The 17,179-nt window shown below is 43.5% G+C and overlaps 2 protein-coding genes across 4 annotated transcripts; both read right to left on the minus strand.

Moving 5' to 3' along the window:
- Nucleotides 1-224: 224 nt before the first annotated feature.
- LOC124061762 (aquaporin-9-like) lies at nt 225-4,644 on the minus strand. Its single transcript, XM_046393980.1, has 6 exons — nt 4,567-4,644; nt 4,196-4,322; nt 3,020-3,157; nt 2,669-2,787; nt 1,646-1,863; nt 225-1,186 (listed from the first exon to the last, which is right to left on the minus strand). The coding sequence occupies exons 1-6, from the start codon at nt 4,642-4,644 to the stop codon at nt 982-984; spliced, it is 885 nt and encodes a 294-aa protein (XP_046249936.1). The 3' UTR covers nt 225-981.
- Nucleotides 4,645-4,990: 346 nt separating this feature from the next.
- On the minus strand, nt 4,991-17,024 carry LOC124062309 (cingulin-like protein 1). Of its 3 annotated transcripts, none has more exons than XM_046394979.1 (19): nt 16,912-17,024; nt 14,503-15,486; nt 14,335-14,402; nt 13,339-13,444; nt 13,135-13,230; nt 12,891-13,039; nt 11,852-11,993; nt 11,536-11,748; nt 11,217-11,423; nt 10,961-11,065; nt 10,701-10,853; nt 10,337-10,507; nt 9,946-10,098; nt 8,341-8,430; nt 7,166-7,249; nt 6,187-6,311; nt 5,807-5,915; nt 5,532-5,695; nt 4,991-5,427 (listed from the first exon to the last, which is right to left on the minus strand). In XM_046394979.1, exons 2-19 carry the CDS (start codon nt 15,457-15,459, stop codon nt 5,349-5,351), a joined length of 3,171 nt encoding a protein of 1,056 aa, XP_046250935.1. In that variant the 5' UTR covers nt 15,460-15,486; nt 16,912-17,024; the 3' UTR covers nt 4,991-5,348. The 3 variants fall into 3 exon arrangements, with proteins under 3 accessions (XP_046250935.1, XP_046250936.1, XP_046250934.1); XM_046394980.1 differs by having other exon boundaries at nt 13,381-13,444; nt 14,335-14,429; XM_046394978.1 differs by having other exon boundaries at nt 14,335-14,429.
- Nucleotides 17,025-17,179: the final 155 nt, after the last annotated feature.

Here is a 17,179-nt window from a genome sequence, read left to right on the forward strand (position 1 = left end):
ACAAATGATCTGTCTCTGGTGTCAGCGCAGGTGTTCAGTCAAGGCTAATAAATGCACCTGTCTGCTGAAGAGGTTTGCTGGAAAGATTCATGTCTGCTGTTGCTCATCTCTTCATCGCTCTGTGTGACGACATATTGGATGAATGAAATAGATGTTGGAGTCTCTGCTATGAGTCGCTGATGTGGATGTAAAAATATAAAGGATAAGATCGATAGTTGTAGAAACTTTAATGTAGACAAAACAATACTGAGTAAAATACAAATGTTAATAATGAACAGGGTGGAGGATCCCTCACAGTTTGAAAAAGACAAAAATGAGTATAAATTAGAACAAAAACAAAAACCCATGTGAATATACAGATATCATCACAAGCACTGCAGACAACAGGAGAAAAACTTAACCTAATGGAAAACTATTAATCCAATAGTAACTGCTTCCAAGTGAATACAGACAAATAAAAGGTGTTGTTCGTCTAATATCTACAGTATTTACAACATGTGAAAAGTCATGACTTTTTTTTAGGATTTTCATGTGTTTGTGAGACATAAAACATAAAAATTTAAATTGCAAAGAAGACAGTCCAGTGTTTGGACGCTGGGTTCAGTACTTTACAAAGACGGTGCAACATTTTGCTTGTTTTCTGCATTTCTACGCACAGCACAGACCACAGCAGCACCGCAGTGGTCAGTACAGCTGCAGTTTCTCTATCTAAAATGTTTCTTAGTTTGTGTTTGACCTGTAAATGTTCTATTTTTGTCATGACTGAGCTGAAAAGCGTGCCTCTGCAGAGCATTGAGTCAATCAGAAGAGTAACTACAGCCTATGCTGCTATTAAGGGGTTTGCCAAAGAGGGCACACTGACAGAGGAAGCTTGTCCTTACAGGTGGAAGCTGTGCTGGCCATTCTCCACCTGACCCACAGTAAAACAGCTGAGTGTGTCTCAGTTAAGGTTAATGTCTTTTTTTCTTTCTTTCTTTCTTTTTAGCTCATGGTGATCATCTCGTATTTGTCCTTCAGACTGCTGTCCTCGTCCTCTTCGTCCTCCTCTTCCTCCTCTTCCTCTTGGGGCTTCTCGGGGTCATCGCGGTGGTGGTGCAGCTCGATGAGCAGGTAGTAGATGACGGCTGCGACCACGCCGCCCACCATGGGCCCCGCCACGGGGATCCACCACCAGTAGTCTGCAGTGCTGTAAGCGCCAAAGCATAAAGACAAGTAAGAGCAGAGTTAAATGCATGTGCGACAGTCACACAAGCAGAAGGCACAGAGGCCACCGTAGGTCACCGGTGCCATTGCTGGATCATTCACAAGCATCGACTGCATCTGTACAGTGCATGTGACGTTATATAACACCGCGGTCCCTGTCAGCAGTTCAGTTCACTTCAGTTAAAGTTTAGTAAATTAATGTATGGTAGAAAACGATATACATATAGCAGGATGGTTGGTAAATCATATGTAAAATAATTCACCAACTGTGGACATTGAACTGTAATTGTAACTCGCCTTAATATTGGACTAAAATTATTTATTTAAAAAGATCAGGTGCATTTCTTTAAATAAGAAAATTTACATTATTTAACACTTACATAAAGTTCAACAAGTGTGAAAGTGAAAAGCCTGATCTGTATTCTGCTGCCGCACAAGTTACCTGAAGACCTCCATCCCCCATCCTGCTACAGCTGTGAACAGACGGGGTCCCAGGTCTCTGGCAGGGTTCAGGGGGTAGCCACAGTTCAGTCCCATGGACACGCCGATGGCCATGATGATCAGCCCAATGGCCAGCGGCTCCACACCTTTGGGAGCTCCGATGTTTCCACCATCAATGATAGCCAGGATACACAAGACCAGCATACCTGTCCCCACCACCTGCACGAGGAGGAACAAAATCATTTGTTTGATGTTACTGCAGAGTTTAATGACAAACATTGGTAACTTCCCAGCGACGATGAAACCCAATCTCTTTCTCCTCTTTGTTTTCAGCCTTGACTCTTAGATCTCAGCTTCCTCTCCTGCACAAGCTTTTAAGTTAACGTATATTTAAGTTTATGTAGGTGTAAGCCTGTCTGTCTGTATGTGCATGTCTTGTGTACATACCATATTTTCTATAATAATCTTTTTAAAATAGATAAATTATGTAGATTTAAACTATCAGGCTGTACTGTGTCATCTGGATATCACAAAACCAAGTAAGATTAATCTTAATGGTTCAAATCAAAATAAATAAAAAATTCAAAAGTTTTGACTGCTGTTAATTGTTTCAACAGAAAATATTTAGGGTCAGCAACCTGGACAGAACCAGAACCAGAACCAGGCTTACACAGAACACATTAGACATTAGCACAATCACCCTGATTAAACTTATCTCAGTGGTTCACCTGGTTTTCAACAATATTAGACTATGTTATTTTTGGATCACTGCACTGCCTAAAAAGACAGAAAATGGTGTTAAGTATGGATCTGACCTTCCAGTGAACACCAGGAAATGGGTCATTAGACCCAAAACTGAGCAAAAGGGGTGTGGGGGGTTGGTGGGGTTAGTGTTCTCAGACTAACTGGGGCAATCAATGTTGCATTAGCTGCATTTGCCAGACTTCGCAGGATTTAGAGCTTGAATGGGAGCGGCGGAGCACAACAGAGGGGAGGTCATTGGGTCACGAGGACCAGAACTCACTTGATCGATGAAGCCGCCGAGGACTGACAGGTGTCTCGCAGGGTAGGAGGCAAAAATGTGACCTGTTGCATTGATTCCCGTCACTGACAGAATCCCACTGGTGAAGTCCATGAAAGCATCTGCAAGGAGGACAAATGGAAAGTCCTAACTGTGCACAGGGATCCATTAGTGTCTCATATTGATGAACATGCAGCTGTAATATTTGTACTGTGACAGCTGAGTGATGACACTCCCAGTTTTAAAAGTGTTGGCCCTTTTTCAAGTAAGGGAGAAACAAAGTATTTGGAGGTCAATAACAACCATTAATCTTCAGCATGCATGTGTAAAGGAATAAAGTTCAGTTGTGTTCACCATAGTATAAGCCAAAGACTGCAGCAGCTCCAGCAAAAGCTCCAAGAAACTGAGCGATGACATAGAAGGGGAACTTCCAGATCTTCAGTTTGCCCAGGATCACCATGGCCAGAGACACAGCAGGGTTCACATGACCCCCTGGGACAGAGGACAAAGCAGAGGGTGAGAGAGGGGTGCACTGGGTGGGGGTGGCTGGCATAATATCCTCTCCATCATTAGAGAGGCCGTCACTTTTACGAGGGGCAGCAGAAGGGGGCCGGCCCCCTCAGGGCAGTGCAGGGTTTTGTTATGTATGTTCCCGAGCAAAGAGGCAGAATAATGGTCACATATTAGAAATTCATCCCATAAGAGAGAGAAAAAAACAAAACACAACAATAAACAAAGGGAGCATTATTCTGTTTCCTTTTTAATCAAGTTGTGCTCACATCATGCTAGCTTTTAACTTTAAAAACATGTTATAAATCTGTCAGTGTTCAGTCTTAATCAAATCTGTTTGGTCCTTTTGATGTTAAATTGGAATTAGCTGCTGCTCAGACGAGGCGAGCAGTTTCGTTTCGGTCTGGGCTCTGTCATAGACAGATGAACGTAGCCTATGATCAATGGGAATTTGCAGGACATTTAGTGCCCAGGGTTATGTACGACCCCAGTGTGTGTGTGGTTGTGTACTAGCACTAACAAATCAATGCTCAGTACACATTCATTGAATCTGGACAGAGAGCTGGCACGTTCCTGCCGACACCAGAGCCGTGGACGTGGCCCACGGCTGGACAGGAAGCCATAAAGTTATATTATTACAAGCTGCAAGCCTCATGGGTAACGTTGCTTTCATTACAACAAACACAAGTGAACTGTGTCAGACTGTGTATATGTTCTGGCACAGGTTGTTTGTATTAAGTGCAGTCTGTAGTGTTTAACAGTAGATTAAATGCAGCAACGAATTGATGATTGTTATATCACTAAAACTGATTCTATTTTTCAGTTTATTTGATGGGATGCCAGTGTACCCACTTAGAGTAGCAAAAACATCCACTGACAATTATTCATTAAACTGTACTACACATGCATCAGATTCAAAGTACCTTATCAAACACTGCTAGTGTGCTGTGACGGCTCATGTGAGACGTTTTGCCACTTTTACGTGGAAAGAAGGAATCAGGTGCGTGAAACTGCTTTTACCTGACACTCCACCAGCCACATACGCTGCCATCATGAGTCCTACGGAGAAGCCGATGTGGACGGTGAGAGGCTCCCCCAGGGTGTTTCGACTGAGGACAGTCTGAGCGACCGAGCCGCAGCCAAACAACTGACAAACGCAGAGGAATGCAAGAGAAAAGTTTAACCCACATCTGTCCATTTGACTTCAGTCTCTTTTCAAAGATAAACACGACAAAGCTGCACACAAGGTGGAGCACGAGCATTTCTGGACACACGTTGGAAAGCACTTTAAACAGAGATACAACGTTAAAGAACTTTTAAACACAATATGTTGTGTAAAATAAACAATAATAAAAATAACAAATAAAAACAATAGAAAATATGCTACTTACAACCAAGACAAATGTCCCCAGGAATTCTGCAAGGAATTCCTTGAGTATTCCATGTTTGAGTGCACAGTGTTGCCTCATGGTGCTCTTGCGTTGAACTTCAGTGTATCACCGTGCCAACTGCTGTTAAAACTACAAGATGTCCAGTCCAGTGTGAACCTCTGGAGTTCAGAGCTCTCATGTCAAATCTCCACCTCTGCCCGACCACAGCCATTCAGCACAGACCATTGATCCATTTGTACGACAAGTTTGACAGCGGAGGGCGTTCAGAGTGATTGGGAGATGCGGTTTGTATTGCAGCTCCTTCGGATTCAAATCTGATTTTCTCATTTCTTCGTGTGCAGGATGAACTCATCATAAGGCTGGATTTACTTAAAGACTTTTAAGACTTTCTGGATGTGAATAAACACGAGTGAATTTTCAGGAATGTATTTAAATACATTTATTCATTAGGTTTGCAGTTTACACCATATTAACTCACACCACAAGTGAATAACTTACATGACAAATTAATCAATCTGAGTACAGGTAAATAAGGCAGTTTGTTGCATTGTAAAGGATCAGTTTGTCAGATATTGTAGTTTTACATGTTGCCACAAGAGGTCAGCCTTGGCAAGGTGCCACAGTCCTCACAACTGGAAACATAATGAAATCACACCTGAGATGTTAATGGAGTTATGGTATCAAGGATACTTCACAGTCAAATATTCCTTAATAAAGTCTCCAGAAGTGACTGTTCTGTTATAGTGTGTTTTCTTTTTATTAAACCTCAGTCAGCCAGTCAGTCAGTCAGATCCAAAGTCTTCCACATCGTTCACACTGTCCTCCGCAACCCTAATGAGAGGAGGTGATTTCTTCTTGCGCCTGTGATTGCAAAAAAATAAACAAATAAATAAAATCACCACACTGAGTCAATGAGACCCTGCACATGAAACACAGAAATTTGGCGGCAGAAGGTCAGCGGTCACCTCATCTCATTCCTCAGTGCATTCAGTTGGCTGTGAAGCTGCTCGTTGGCCTCGATCTGCTCATCCAGTTCTCTCTGCAGCTTCTTTTTAGCGTGTTCCAGACGCTCGATCTCCTCCTCCGCCTCATCCATCTGCCTCTTCGCAATCTTCAGCCTCTGAGTCAGCTGCGGAGTTTACACAAGTTACATATTGAATCACGAGTCAAATCAGCTGCCCCCCCCCCCCCACAACTTGATATCTGTTTTGTTTCTTTGTGGCTAAAGAACGGGTCTGACCTGATCTCTCTCGCTCTGCAGGTTGATGTGTTCCTCATCCGCTTGCATCTTCATCTCCTTCACCTTGCGCTCCAGCTTGCGGTTCGCTTGTTGCAGGTTATTGTTGTCTCTGAGGCCAAAAGCAGCAAGAGATCACATCACTGCTGCAGCTTCCTGTAACTCAACACCTTGCTAGTGTGTTTGGGACCAGCGATACTTCCACTCTTACAACCACAGGGAAAGTGATACGAGTGGGTTCACTGCACGACAGCTGCCATCAAGCATCTCGTGAAAGCATCTCATGGAAGTGTTCTTCTAAGTGTCATCCTCCTCTGGTAAATCATCTCTGGATACATTAATGAGCTAAAAAAAAGGCCATTATTTAACGTACAGGTGCTCACCTCTCTTCTTCTTGCAACCTCTCCTCGAGTTCCTGGATGCGGCTGTTAAGTTTGGAGACGAGTGAATCCTGATTGGTCCTCTGTGATCCTTCCAGATGAGTCACTCTGCTCTTCAGGTCTTTATTCTGACAGAGAGGAAATCAAGCAGCCATTACTGTCATGAATCTGGCTAACTTGAAAGGTACCCTGGAGGAGTTTTTGACATTTAGAAGGGCTGTGGAGCAACGTTTTTGTGGGTGTAAGCACACAAGGACGCACATGTTAGCACACTTGCAACAAGAAATGCAGCATAGTGAAAAGGAAGGGAGGAAGAAAAGTGCTAGCAAGTAACTGTGGGATGTAAACAGTGCAGGCTGGTTCAAGGATACACACAACTTTTGTTTGTTTAAAGGAAAACTCAACAGGGGAGATTTAAGGAGGTTTATACTAACATTTAGATGTCAGCAGAGAGTAATGATCCTGGATTATCTGTTGCTGTTTAAAAGATTTAACTCTGATTTGTTTCACAGACACCATGTGGTGTTATTCTCCGGGGTCAGTACCTGTCTGTGGGGTCAGTAATTTTCTCAGGGGTCAGTACCTGTCTCAGGGGTCAGTAATTTTCTCAGGAGTCAGTACCTGTCTCTGGGGTCAGTACCTGTCTCCGTTGTCAGTACCTGTCTCAGGGGTCAGTACCTGTCTCAGGAGTCAGTACCTGTCTCAGGGGTCAGTACCTGTCTCCGTTGTCAGTACCTGTCTCAGGGGTCAGTACCTGTCTCAGGAGTCAGTACCTGTCTCTGGGGTCAGTACCTGTCTCAGGGGTCAGTACCTGTCTCAGGGGTCAGTACCTGTCTCTGGGGTCAGTACCTGTCTCCGTTGTCAGTACCTGTCTCAGGGGTCAGTACCTGTCTCAGGGGTCAGTACCTGTCTCAGGGGTCAGTACCTGTCTCAGGAGTCAGTACCTGTCTCTGGGGTCAGTACCTGTCTCTGGGGTCAGTACCTGTCTCTCCAGGCTCATCTTGTCACACTCCAGGTCCTGCCTGATCGCTCTCTCCTGCATCAGCTCATTCCTCATCTGATCCATCTGTCACGTACAACAAACAGAAAGGGAAACTCAGTTTAAGCATTCAGCAGTGTTGGAAAGTAACAAAGTACATTTCTTCATGTACTGTGCTTTAGTTTCTAGTTACTCTATAGATTTATTTAGACAATTTAACACATTATTAAACAATAAGTTAGCAGCTCAAATTCTTCTTGTCTTGTGACAGCTTAACCTCTTGTCATGTTTCAAAAGTCGACACGTTCTTTTCCTTCTAAACTTCTCAGACAAGCTCATTTAAGTACCTGTTTGAGGCTCAAAGAGGTCAACACATCAAGTGTGAACATCTTGTGATCCTTTGGCCCTGCCCCACACGTTGGGAACCACTGGGCTAAACTGGCAGATTGTAGTCCTGATTGAATTCTTTGGGCCAATTTCTAACCATACAGCTAAATAAGGACTTGAGCTTCATATGTACTGCCTTCCATACTGAATGAAAACACAGCTGGACCTTATTAAAAGGGCACCAACTGTTGACAAGCACTTTCAGGTTAAATGAAAAGTTTTCAGCTTAATGTCTAAACTCAGAGGAAATGCTGTCTGGTCCAAGCAGCCACATTGGATCTGAAGGCTCTCTCCTCTCTAATAACATCCAGAGGCCCAGTGAAGGGAGTGTGAATAGCTGCTCACAATAGTTAGCTGTTTTATGTCTTTGCAGTGCACCCAAAACAGTGTTTTGTGTCAAATTAGTCTGCACCACTTTGCTCCCATGAATGGTGGCCTACTTTACAGCTACACTGAGGATGTGGGGCTCTTGTGATGTGACGCCATCAGGGATGAAGAAACATCCATGAAGTCAGCAGGGTTCAGTCATATATCACGGTGAAGAAAACATTGAGAAACAAAAATGAAACTTTCACAGCCAGCCTGGAATCACCAATCAGCAGCTTTCAGTGAGGAGAAATGTGAGCACTCAGCCCTAAATCTGTTTATGATAAAAACAGATGTAGGGTTGGGTGCTCCAACTTAGGATGGGTCATAATTCACTCTTTTCACAGTTGGAGAGATTTATAAATGTTAGCAAACACAAAATGAGACTTTGTGGGAAAAAAAAGCTAGTAGGGAGTAAACCTTGCCTGCACTTTGGTCTTGTCTAATCGCTCCATCATTCGGTCAGCACCGCTGCGCTCATCATGGAGATCTTCCTCTAGTTGACTGATACGTCCCTGAGGGGAGAGGAACACGGGAAATATATCAAACAATCATCAGTTTAATATACGCTACATAGACAAAAGTATTGATGCACCTGACCATTGTACCAACAGGGACTTTAATGTCATTGCATTCTAAATACATAGGCAGCTTTGCAGCTATAGCAGCTTCCACTCTTCTGAGAAGTCTTTCCACAACATTTTGGAGTGTTTCTGCGCCCATTCGTGCAGAAGAGCATTTGTCTCCATTCCAGTTCATCCCAAAAGTGTTGGATGGTGTTGAGGTCAGGGCTCTGTGTGGGCCAGTAAAGTTTGTCAACACAAACTCATCCAGCCATGTCTTTATGGACTTCGCTTTGTGTAATGGGGCTCAGCCATGCTGGAATAGAAAAGGCCTTCCCCAAACTGTTGCCACAAAGTTGGTAGCATAGCAAAATGTCCAAAATGTCTTGGTATGCTGAAGCATTAAGATTTTCCTTCGCTGGAAGTAAGGGGATGAGCCCAACCCCTAAAAAAACAGGCCATAAAGAGATCTGAATACTTTTATCTATATAATGTATATTGCATCGCATTGTCACACAGAGGACATGATGGATCGCATGCTTAGAAGACAGACAGATTTTAAAAAAGAGTAACAAAACATGAGGAGAACCTCCAGAAAATAACATCTGATTAAACCTGTGATAACTAACTTTAAACAGTCGTTAACTGCTGAATGGATCTGATCATTCAACACTGGAAAGCGTGAAAGAAGACTCCTGAGAACACCCAGACAGGTCTGATAACTTTGTACGGTAAACATGAGCTTCCTCGGTTGATATGCAGTGTCAACAGTGCACACACTGGTGTCAGCGTGTGATGTTTTGTCATCATCAAGACAAACAGTGCTGAGCTGGGAGGTGTATTGTTGAATGACTCTTTTCAGCACTCTTGTACTTCAAAGGCGGAACCACTGGAACAGAAAAACACTTCAAAACATGTGATAACCTCAAGTGTGTTTGACTGTTTGACGCAGTAAGAGTGAGGCCACTTTATAACTTTATTAGCTCCCAATGATCATCAGTTCTGACATGTAGCTTTTTACTAAAGATTATTAGGTCACAGAACACTGCTGTTGTCATCTAAACACCTTATGATTAACTTAAAAATCATAAATGAAAAAAATTTGTATGTTTAACTGCCGCCAAAAGATGACATTAACTTCATAGTATAACTATGATATGGACACAAGTTTATCCGCTGATAGCATCTGACATGGACACGTGAAGATCAGAACAGTTGTATAATGTCTTCTGGAGGGAGGTTTGAAGTCTGGGAGGTCAGCTGGGGCTTGGAGACCACAAATCTACAACAGAAACCTCACAGTGCAAACTGAGGAGTCTTATGAGTGATACTATTGAGTTATGGGAACAAAACAGTAGTTTTTGTTTAATTTTAACCACAATAAAGTTTAAAAGTGAGGATATCTCATCAGCTTTAACGCTTCTTTCTAAATCAATCTAGAAGCGCTTTACTAAAGGAGACATTTACCTCCACGAGCTTGACCTGCCGCTCTCTCTCCCCCACCATGGCTGCGTTCCTCTCCTCCAGCTCCTCCACCCTCTGCTCCAGCTGCCGGCCCCTCAGCTGGGCCTCCTGCTGCTCCCTTCGACACCGGCGCAGATCCTCCTCCAGAGGAAGCAGCTGGACACAGAACAGACCACAGAACAAACACACACCGTAAGATAAGACAATCAGTCATTAATCTCACACAAACACCTTTAAAACTTGTTTAAAACTAGCACGTAATCAGAAGAAAAACACAGAGAAAAAGGGACATAACTTTTTCAAATCCTTTTCTTGACTTTTTAGCTCACTTCATTTGTGACTAAGACAGCTGAGTCCACATATTGATGAATCAGAGAAACAATGAGCACCACACCTCTTCCTGCAGTTTTTTGGCTGCCTGTCGAGATTTCTCCAGTTCTGCTCCCTTTTCCTGCAGCTGTCTCCGCAGCTCGTCCAACTCCCTCTGACTCTTCTCTCTGGCTTCGTCGACCTGATCCTGAAGTACATCTGTAGACGCCTCGCACTCCTCCATGATGCTATTCATCTGAGAACAGAGATAAACAAAGAGCCTCCAAAGTGAGATAAGTGGACCCCCAAGGAAATGGGTCATAATGCATCTAATCCAAGCATAAAAAAAATTCAAGGGTTAAGAAAACAGATTTTCACATTGCATTTGATTACAAAAAATGCAGAATTTTCCCATAGGACCCAATAAATAGTCTGGTTCCACCCCTCACCTTCCTCTGCAGTTGCTCCACAGTCCTGTCCTGCAGCCTCCTCTCATCCTCCAGTGCAGTTTTTGTCTTCCACAGTTCCTCTGTTTGTTTCCTTTCCTCCTTGAGCTTCTCCTTCAGGTCCCTGTGCTCATGATTTAGCTTGGTCAACTTACTCTGTAAAACAACGGAGAGAAGGACAGACTGTGAGCTTCCATTAGGGTTAAAAAAAAGTCTCATGTCAAGATATCAGACATCATGATCTAAATCTTACAGCGCTTTACCTGCACGTCCTCCAAGCGAGTGAGCAGCGACTGGTTAGACTGACACATCTCCTCCTCATTCCTCCTCACGTCTTTTAGTGCTTCTTCAACTTGCTGCTTTTCCCTCTGGGAATCACGGAGAAAACAGGGGTGGACATAGAAAATGGAACAATAGCTTACATCCGTACTTTAAATGTTAATTTGAAAAGAAAACATCGAGAATCAAACTTATCAGGTAAATCAGACATTTTGAATTGGTTTCCATAGAGTTTGCTACCTCCAGCTGCTTTGCTCTCTGCTCCAACAGTCTCTGTGTGGTTTGACACTCCTGGATGGCCTGATTCAGCTGATCCACCTTGTTGTTCTGCTCCTGCACCTTTCCTCTCAGCTGATCTCTCTCCTGGTTCAGCTCCTTCAGCTGCAACTTGGCTGCACCTCTCTCTTCCTCTGCTTTGACCTGTTCTTGACCCAGTAGAGCATTGCTCTGGGAGACAGGATTGAATAATAAATGACGATGAAGACAGAAGGCAAAAAACCCCACAATGTTTTAGTTTCTGGAAATAAGAAGTAGTAGAAGTATGCATCTTCTCTGTCACCTCTTTGGCCAGATCTAAATCCCTGAGCAGCTTCTCAAGCTCATTTTCATATTCTTCCTTCAGGGCAGCCATGTAGTTATCATGAGTCTCCACCTCCTCTTTGAGCGCCCCCTTCAAGGCACTGAGCTCCCTCTCCCTGTGGTGCAGCACCTCCTCCTGCTCCTCCTTTACCTGTAGGATCTCCTGAAAGTCTGCACGCAGCTGCGCCATATCCTGACAGACATCCAACATAGTTCAACATCACTACCTCGAGTGAAGGGGCTTCACAGCTGCTGTTGATTTGCGAGGTGTGTCTCCTTCATGTGTTTTCATTTACCTTTAGAAGGACTTCTTTCTCGGTATTTATCACCTCTGCCCTCTTGGCTTGGTCCAGCTCATCGTGCATCTCCGAGAGCTGCTGCTGAAGGTCTTTCATCTCTGTCTTAGATCTTTCTCTCTCTGCCTTCATCTGAGTCAACCTGACAACATACAAAAAAATGCAGGGAAGGGACCTTTAAGTTTTTGATTCACATTTTATATCAAAGAGAGAAGCCTGCTTACTCTGCTTTATAGTTTCACAAAGGTGCTTGATGGGACTAGATAACAAAAAAGGATATCTGCACACTTAATCCAAATGGTATTCGACTTTCTGTTTGGTCAAATGACTTTCATCAGATCATGCATCACTGTTCACTCAAATGACCTTAGAGTGTGAGCACCAGTTTAGTTAAAGAAAGCGTAACACAGCATTGAGCAAAAGCACATTGGTGTCCTATCTAATTCCACTGAAAACATCTAACTTCATTTGATTCAGACAGACAAATGTAGGAATCATTTAAAGGCAGAGTTCAGCATTTTTGGGACTACACTCTGGGACTGACACCACTCTTACATCTGTATGATAACTATGAAGCTACAGTCAACAGTGTGTTAGCTTAGCTCAACAGAAGAGTTGGTCACGGAGGGAAATAGGTAGCCTGGCCCTGTCCAACAAACGGGCCCATCAGCACATTTAAAGCTCAGTAATTTACATATAATGTCATTTGTTTAATCAAAAATCTGTCTGATTTCTTGACCAGGAACAGCGATTTCCAGAAGCCAAGAAATAGCTTGTCCATAGGAGGCCAGTCTTTATGCTAAGCTAAGCTAATCCACTGCTTGCTCCAGCTTCATATTTAGTGTAAGAGTAGAATCAATCTTCTAATCTATCTCTTGGCAAGAAAGTGAACTGTTGCATTCCCAAAATGTTGAGTTATTCCCCCAGCCAGATGCTTGTGAACTGTCTGTCTATCTAGTTTATTACAGAGAGGGCTGACAAGAAAGAAAGAAAAAGTACAATCTTTTAATTTTCAGGGACAAGGAGGTCAGATCATTACTGCTGTTTGGTTGACTGAAGTTCTGCCTCAATGTCTGCCAGTCTGTCCCTGAGTTTGAAGAGCTCTTCCTGACTTTTAGCCAACTCTTCCTGAAGTTTCTTCTTCTCTGTCCTGGCCTTTTCACAAGCCTTGGCCAGAGTCTTTTCATTCTGCGCGACACAGCAACAGAAAGGAACATCATCAGTCACAGGAACAGGAAGTGAGCGTTTGAGAGATGAATCAGCAGGACGTGACCACACAACACCTTCATCTCGGTTTCCAGTTGTTGATTTAGCTCAGACAATTCTTTCTCCAGCGCTACCTGCTTCTGCTGCAAGAGCTTCACCTCAGCTGCACAAATCTACATATGGATAAAAGGAGACATTCGAAATCACAGTATTGTTATTTTCAGACATTAAAATCATGCTTAACAATGATTAACCCAGGCAAACATCTCATCCCGACACACTTTCTCCTCCTCCTCCCCATTTTCGGCAGTCTTCCACTTGACCTTGTTGACCGTTTCAAGCAGCAGGGTGACTTTCCTCTGAGTGGTGGAGTCATCATCAGTCGTCCTGCGAAGAAAGGAACATACTTTAACTGACAGTGCAATGATTAAATTTAGTCTGTTCCTACACAAAGACGTGGCTGAACAAATTGTGGGGAGAAAGAAAAACTCGTATTCTTTTCACTCAACCTGCCTGAGGTAGGTATGCAGGGGTTTTTTTCTGTTTTTTGGTAAAATAACAGCCTCACCAGCACATATTTTATAAAAGGCACCAATGGATCTTAAAAACTTTCCATGTGAGGAAGTTATTTTATCAGTGGAAACAAGTTCGTGCTCTGCATTCCTGACTGTTGCATGAGCACACGCAGCTGGAGCAGCACCGTCTTATCTGACTGTGTACACTACATGATCACAACCAACCAAGTAATCATCAAAGGTGATTGTGGGTTAAAAAATCAGAGACAGAAACAGAATGTCTCACAAACTCATTTAGTAAGCTGTTTTAAAGGAATAGCTTGACATTTTGGGAAATACTGGGGCTTATTTGCTTCATGGCCATCAGTTAGCTAGCTAGTAACCGGCGTAGCTTATGTTAGCTTAGTTTAGCTTTGCGTAGAAACTCGAAACAGGGGGACACAGCTTACCCTTGGCTCCAAAGGACTCACTAATTAACACATTACATCTCATTTGTTTCACTCCGGGAAATTAGTGCACTGGAGCCAAGGAGTAGTCCAGGACAAAACCCCTCGTAAAACCACATCTTGTCGTTTCTACATGATGTTTTTTGCGCACATGTAAACAAATTCACACAGACTCCAGTCTTTTAACTTTAAAGCACTTTGAATGACAAATCTATACATAAAGTTGCTCTCATTCACTCTCACCAGGAAAGCCATATTTCCCAAAATGTCAAACTATCCCTTTAACTACAAGTACTCAGTGCTAAGGGGTTCTTACCCATCCTTTAGGTAAGTGAACAGTAATTGTTTTGCTGCCTCTTCAGGTGGGTCTACTGAGAGTTCTTGCTGTCCTTTCAGAAGATCAGGAGTGACCTGGTTAGAGAACATACAGCAAATAAATGCACCCTTTTAAATTGCAACTGTGCCCTAGTGTAAATCTCTTTACCTGCATGTCTCTTTCATCAGAGTCATCAGTCTGCTCACTACATGATCTGGCGACAGAAGGTTTCTCTACTCTGTGAAGCAGCTTTGCAGCACATGGAGACATCGACTCTTTTCCATTATGTCCTTTAAGCAGTCTGTTGGACTTGTTCTCCTCCCTCTTGTTCACCAAAGAAGCCTCTCCGCCGAGGAGTCGAGCTCTTGCTGACCCGGGAGGATATATCCCACCTGGTGTCTCGCCCCTGATGCCCTTCAGAGACGAGGCTCTGCTGGAGGAGGGGGATGAGGATGAGGAGTCTGAAGTTCGACCGCTGTCCACGCTGCGTGACCTGCGACACTGCTCTGGGTCCATCCTGTTCCTCGGGCCTCCCCTTCCCCTCCGCTGGCTGCTGTTGAACTGGCTTATTAGCTGCCCTACAGATAAGATGGAGTCGGTCTCTACTGAGTTTGGGGACCTTGCCGGGAGCTGTCGACCTGAAGGAGGTGTCTTGGTCGGAGCCACATCACTCTGATCTCCCTCTGGGCCCTCAGCAGGCAAAGGGATCCTGGGTTTATTTGCATTAGCAGTCTGGGTTGTCTCAGGAAGGAGTGCGGTGTTCAGTTGCCTGGGTTGAGCAACTGAAGCTGGTGAAGGAATGACTTGGTTCAGGTTATTACTTTCAGGGTCATAAGGTCTTAGAATCTCTGGGTGTTTATGATAATGAAACGCGGAGGAGGCTGCGGCCCTCAGTGACTCAGATGGAGAGGATCTATCATCCACAGACCTCCTCACCATGCCTGGATTGTACCCTGACTGGTGAGTGATGACGGAGATGTCCCGGTGGCCCTCCTGGCCAGAACTGTTCAGAACCACATAGGGCTGACCTTTAATCCCTTGGACCTGGACTCTGACTCCAAACAAGTTGTCCTGGTTGCCTCTGGGACTGTGCTGCTGCATGTAGCTCAGTCTATGAGGCTCCATTGTGACTCAGCTGGTTTAACAGATGAACTGGTGAGAAAAACAAACCAGCATGTTAAAAATGACACTGAAGAAAACCGACCCTGCATGGGAACTGAAGTTGACTGATGCATCAAGTTGGTCGAGCTGAGGTTTGTGTTTACACAACATGAGGCGTGGAGCCACACGGGGACACAATGACAAGACGTCCAGGCAGCTCCTCACAAAGCTGCACTCAGCCAACGTAAAAGACAATAAACGGACACTGACGATAGCCTGATATTGCTGTGCAATGAAAACAGCTCCTTCTGTGTGCTAATGACAGTGTACTATTGTACAGCCAAAGATGAGCCAACTGCATTACGACTACAGCTGACCGAGGTCTCCGAGGTGACGTCACCCACGTCACAGTGTAAGAGGAAAATGTGTGGTAACAAATGTGTTACTGTGAAGTTACAAGAATACCAGGAGTGCTGCGCAGCAGACTAAATGGTATCTTCTCAGGAACAGCGTGGACATATTCATTTTAAACACAACAGACTGAATCTAAATAATAACAACAATTGCCATAAACAATATATATATAGTAATTATGTTATAATGACAATAATAAATTTAAACAGCATTTGATTCATTAAACATTTGTATTAATGCTTAATAAATTATTTGCTAATGTTATTTGATCGGCTGTAAGCCACTAACAAGAAACTTTTGGGTTGCCAAGTTGTGAAAATCCTTCTCCAGCATGACTTTATCATTGTGGCAGAATTCATCTGTTGTACCACCAACATCCATTTATTACCACCTTTTAAGTTACAAATATTGTGGTAAATTGTCAAACAGTCAGTGTAAGAGCTAGTTAAAAAGACAAACCAATTGTCATACAACCAGGGAGATTTTATACAACCTAAATGATGTTCTTATTATAACTCAAAACTGTTCTATGAAATATTAGCAGCCTAAATGAGCTATTGATTATTAATAACTCCACTACTGCTAATAAACCCTTTATAAAGTATTTGTCCAAATCATATTCCTATAGATTTAGCCAAAAACTTGTGTGTTTGTTTTTCCTCACACTTCTTAACTTCTCCTTTACTGTTAGTGAATCCCATCCAAGTACAAGCTGGCTATGAAAATGCAGGCTGGGCTGTTTGCAGAGGATCTGCGTTTACTTCACTTCACCCTCACGCTGTTCTACTTTAGACAAACAGGCTACAGTTAGAACAAAGCCTTCGGTGCTACATTAAATGAAGGCACATTAACGATAAATATCACAGAATACTTAGTGAAGTATTATACAAGGACCATAACCCACTGACAGATAAAGTAAAGGTGGGGGGGGAAAAACTCTGAAGTACATTAAGTCAGAAACAAGCAGCGGAGACACACTATAACTCGCTTTTCAAGCAATATCGTCTTTCTTACTTTAAGGAAAATTGTTTTCTAAAGACATCGATGTGAGCTGAGACTTACCCGCTTTGTGTCCACTCCGAGTGTTGAACGCAGTCCTCCTCCTCCTCCTCCTCCTCTCCTGCTGTCCGCTCCGCCCGGACACGATCACTCCGTCCTGCTCCGAGAGGCGTTCACTGACTCCTCCGAGCCAGATATCCAAACCATATGACTACTATTACCGCTGCTGCTGCTTCACGCTTCGTAGGATGAAATATATGAATTTACTGAAATCTAATGACGAGAACTTAACTAATCTGATAGTGTAGCCTTGATCTGCGTGTAGTGGGAA

This window comes from Scatophagus argus, chromosome 7, assembly GCF_020382885.2.
Source record: "Scatophagus argus isolate fScaArg1 chromosome 7, fScaArg1.pri, whole genome shotgun sequence".
Classification (NCBI taxonomy): domain Eukaryota; kingdom Metazoa; phylum Chordata; class Actinopteri; family Scatophagidae; genus Scatophagus; species Scatophagus argus.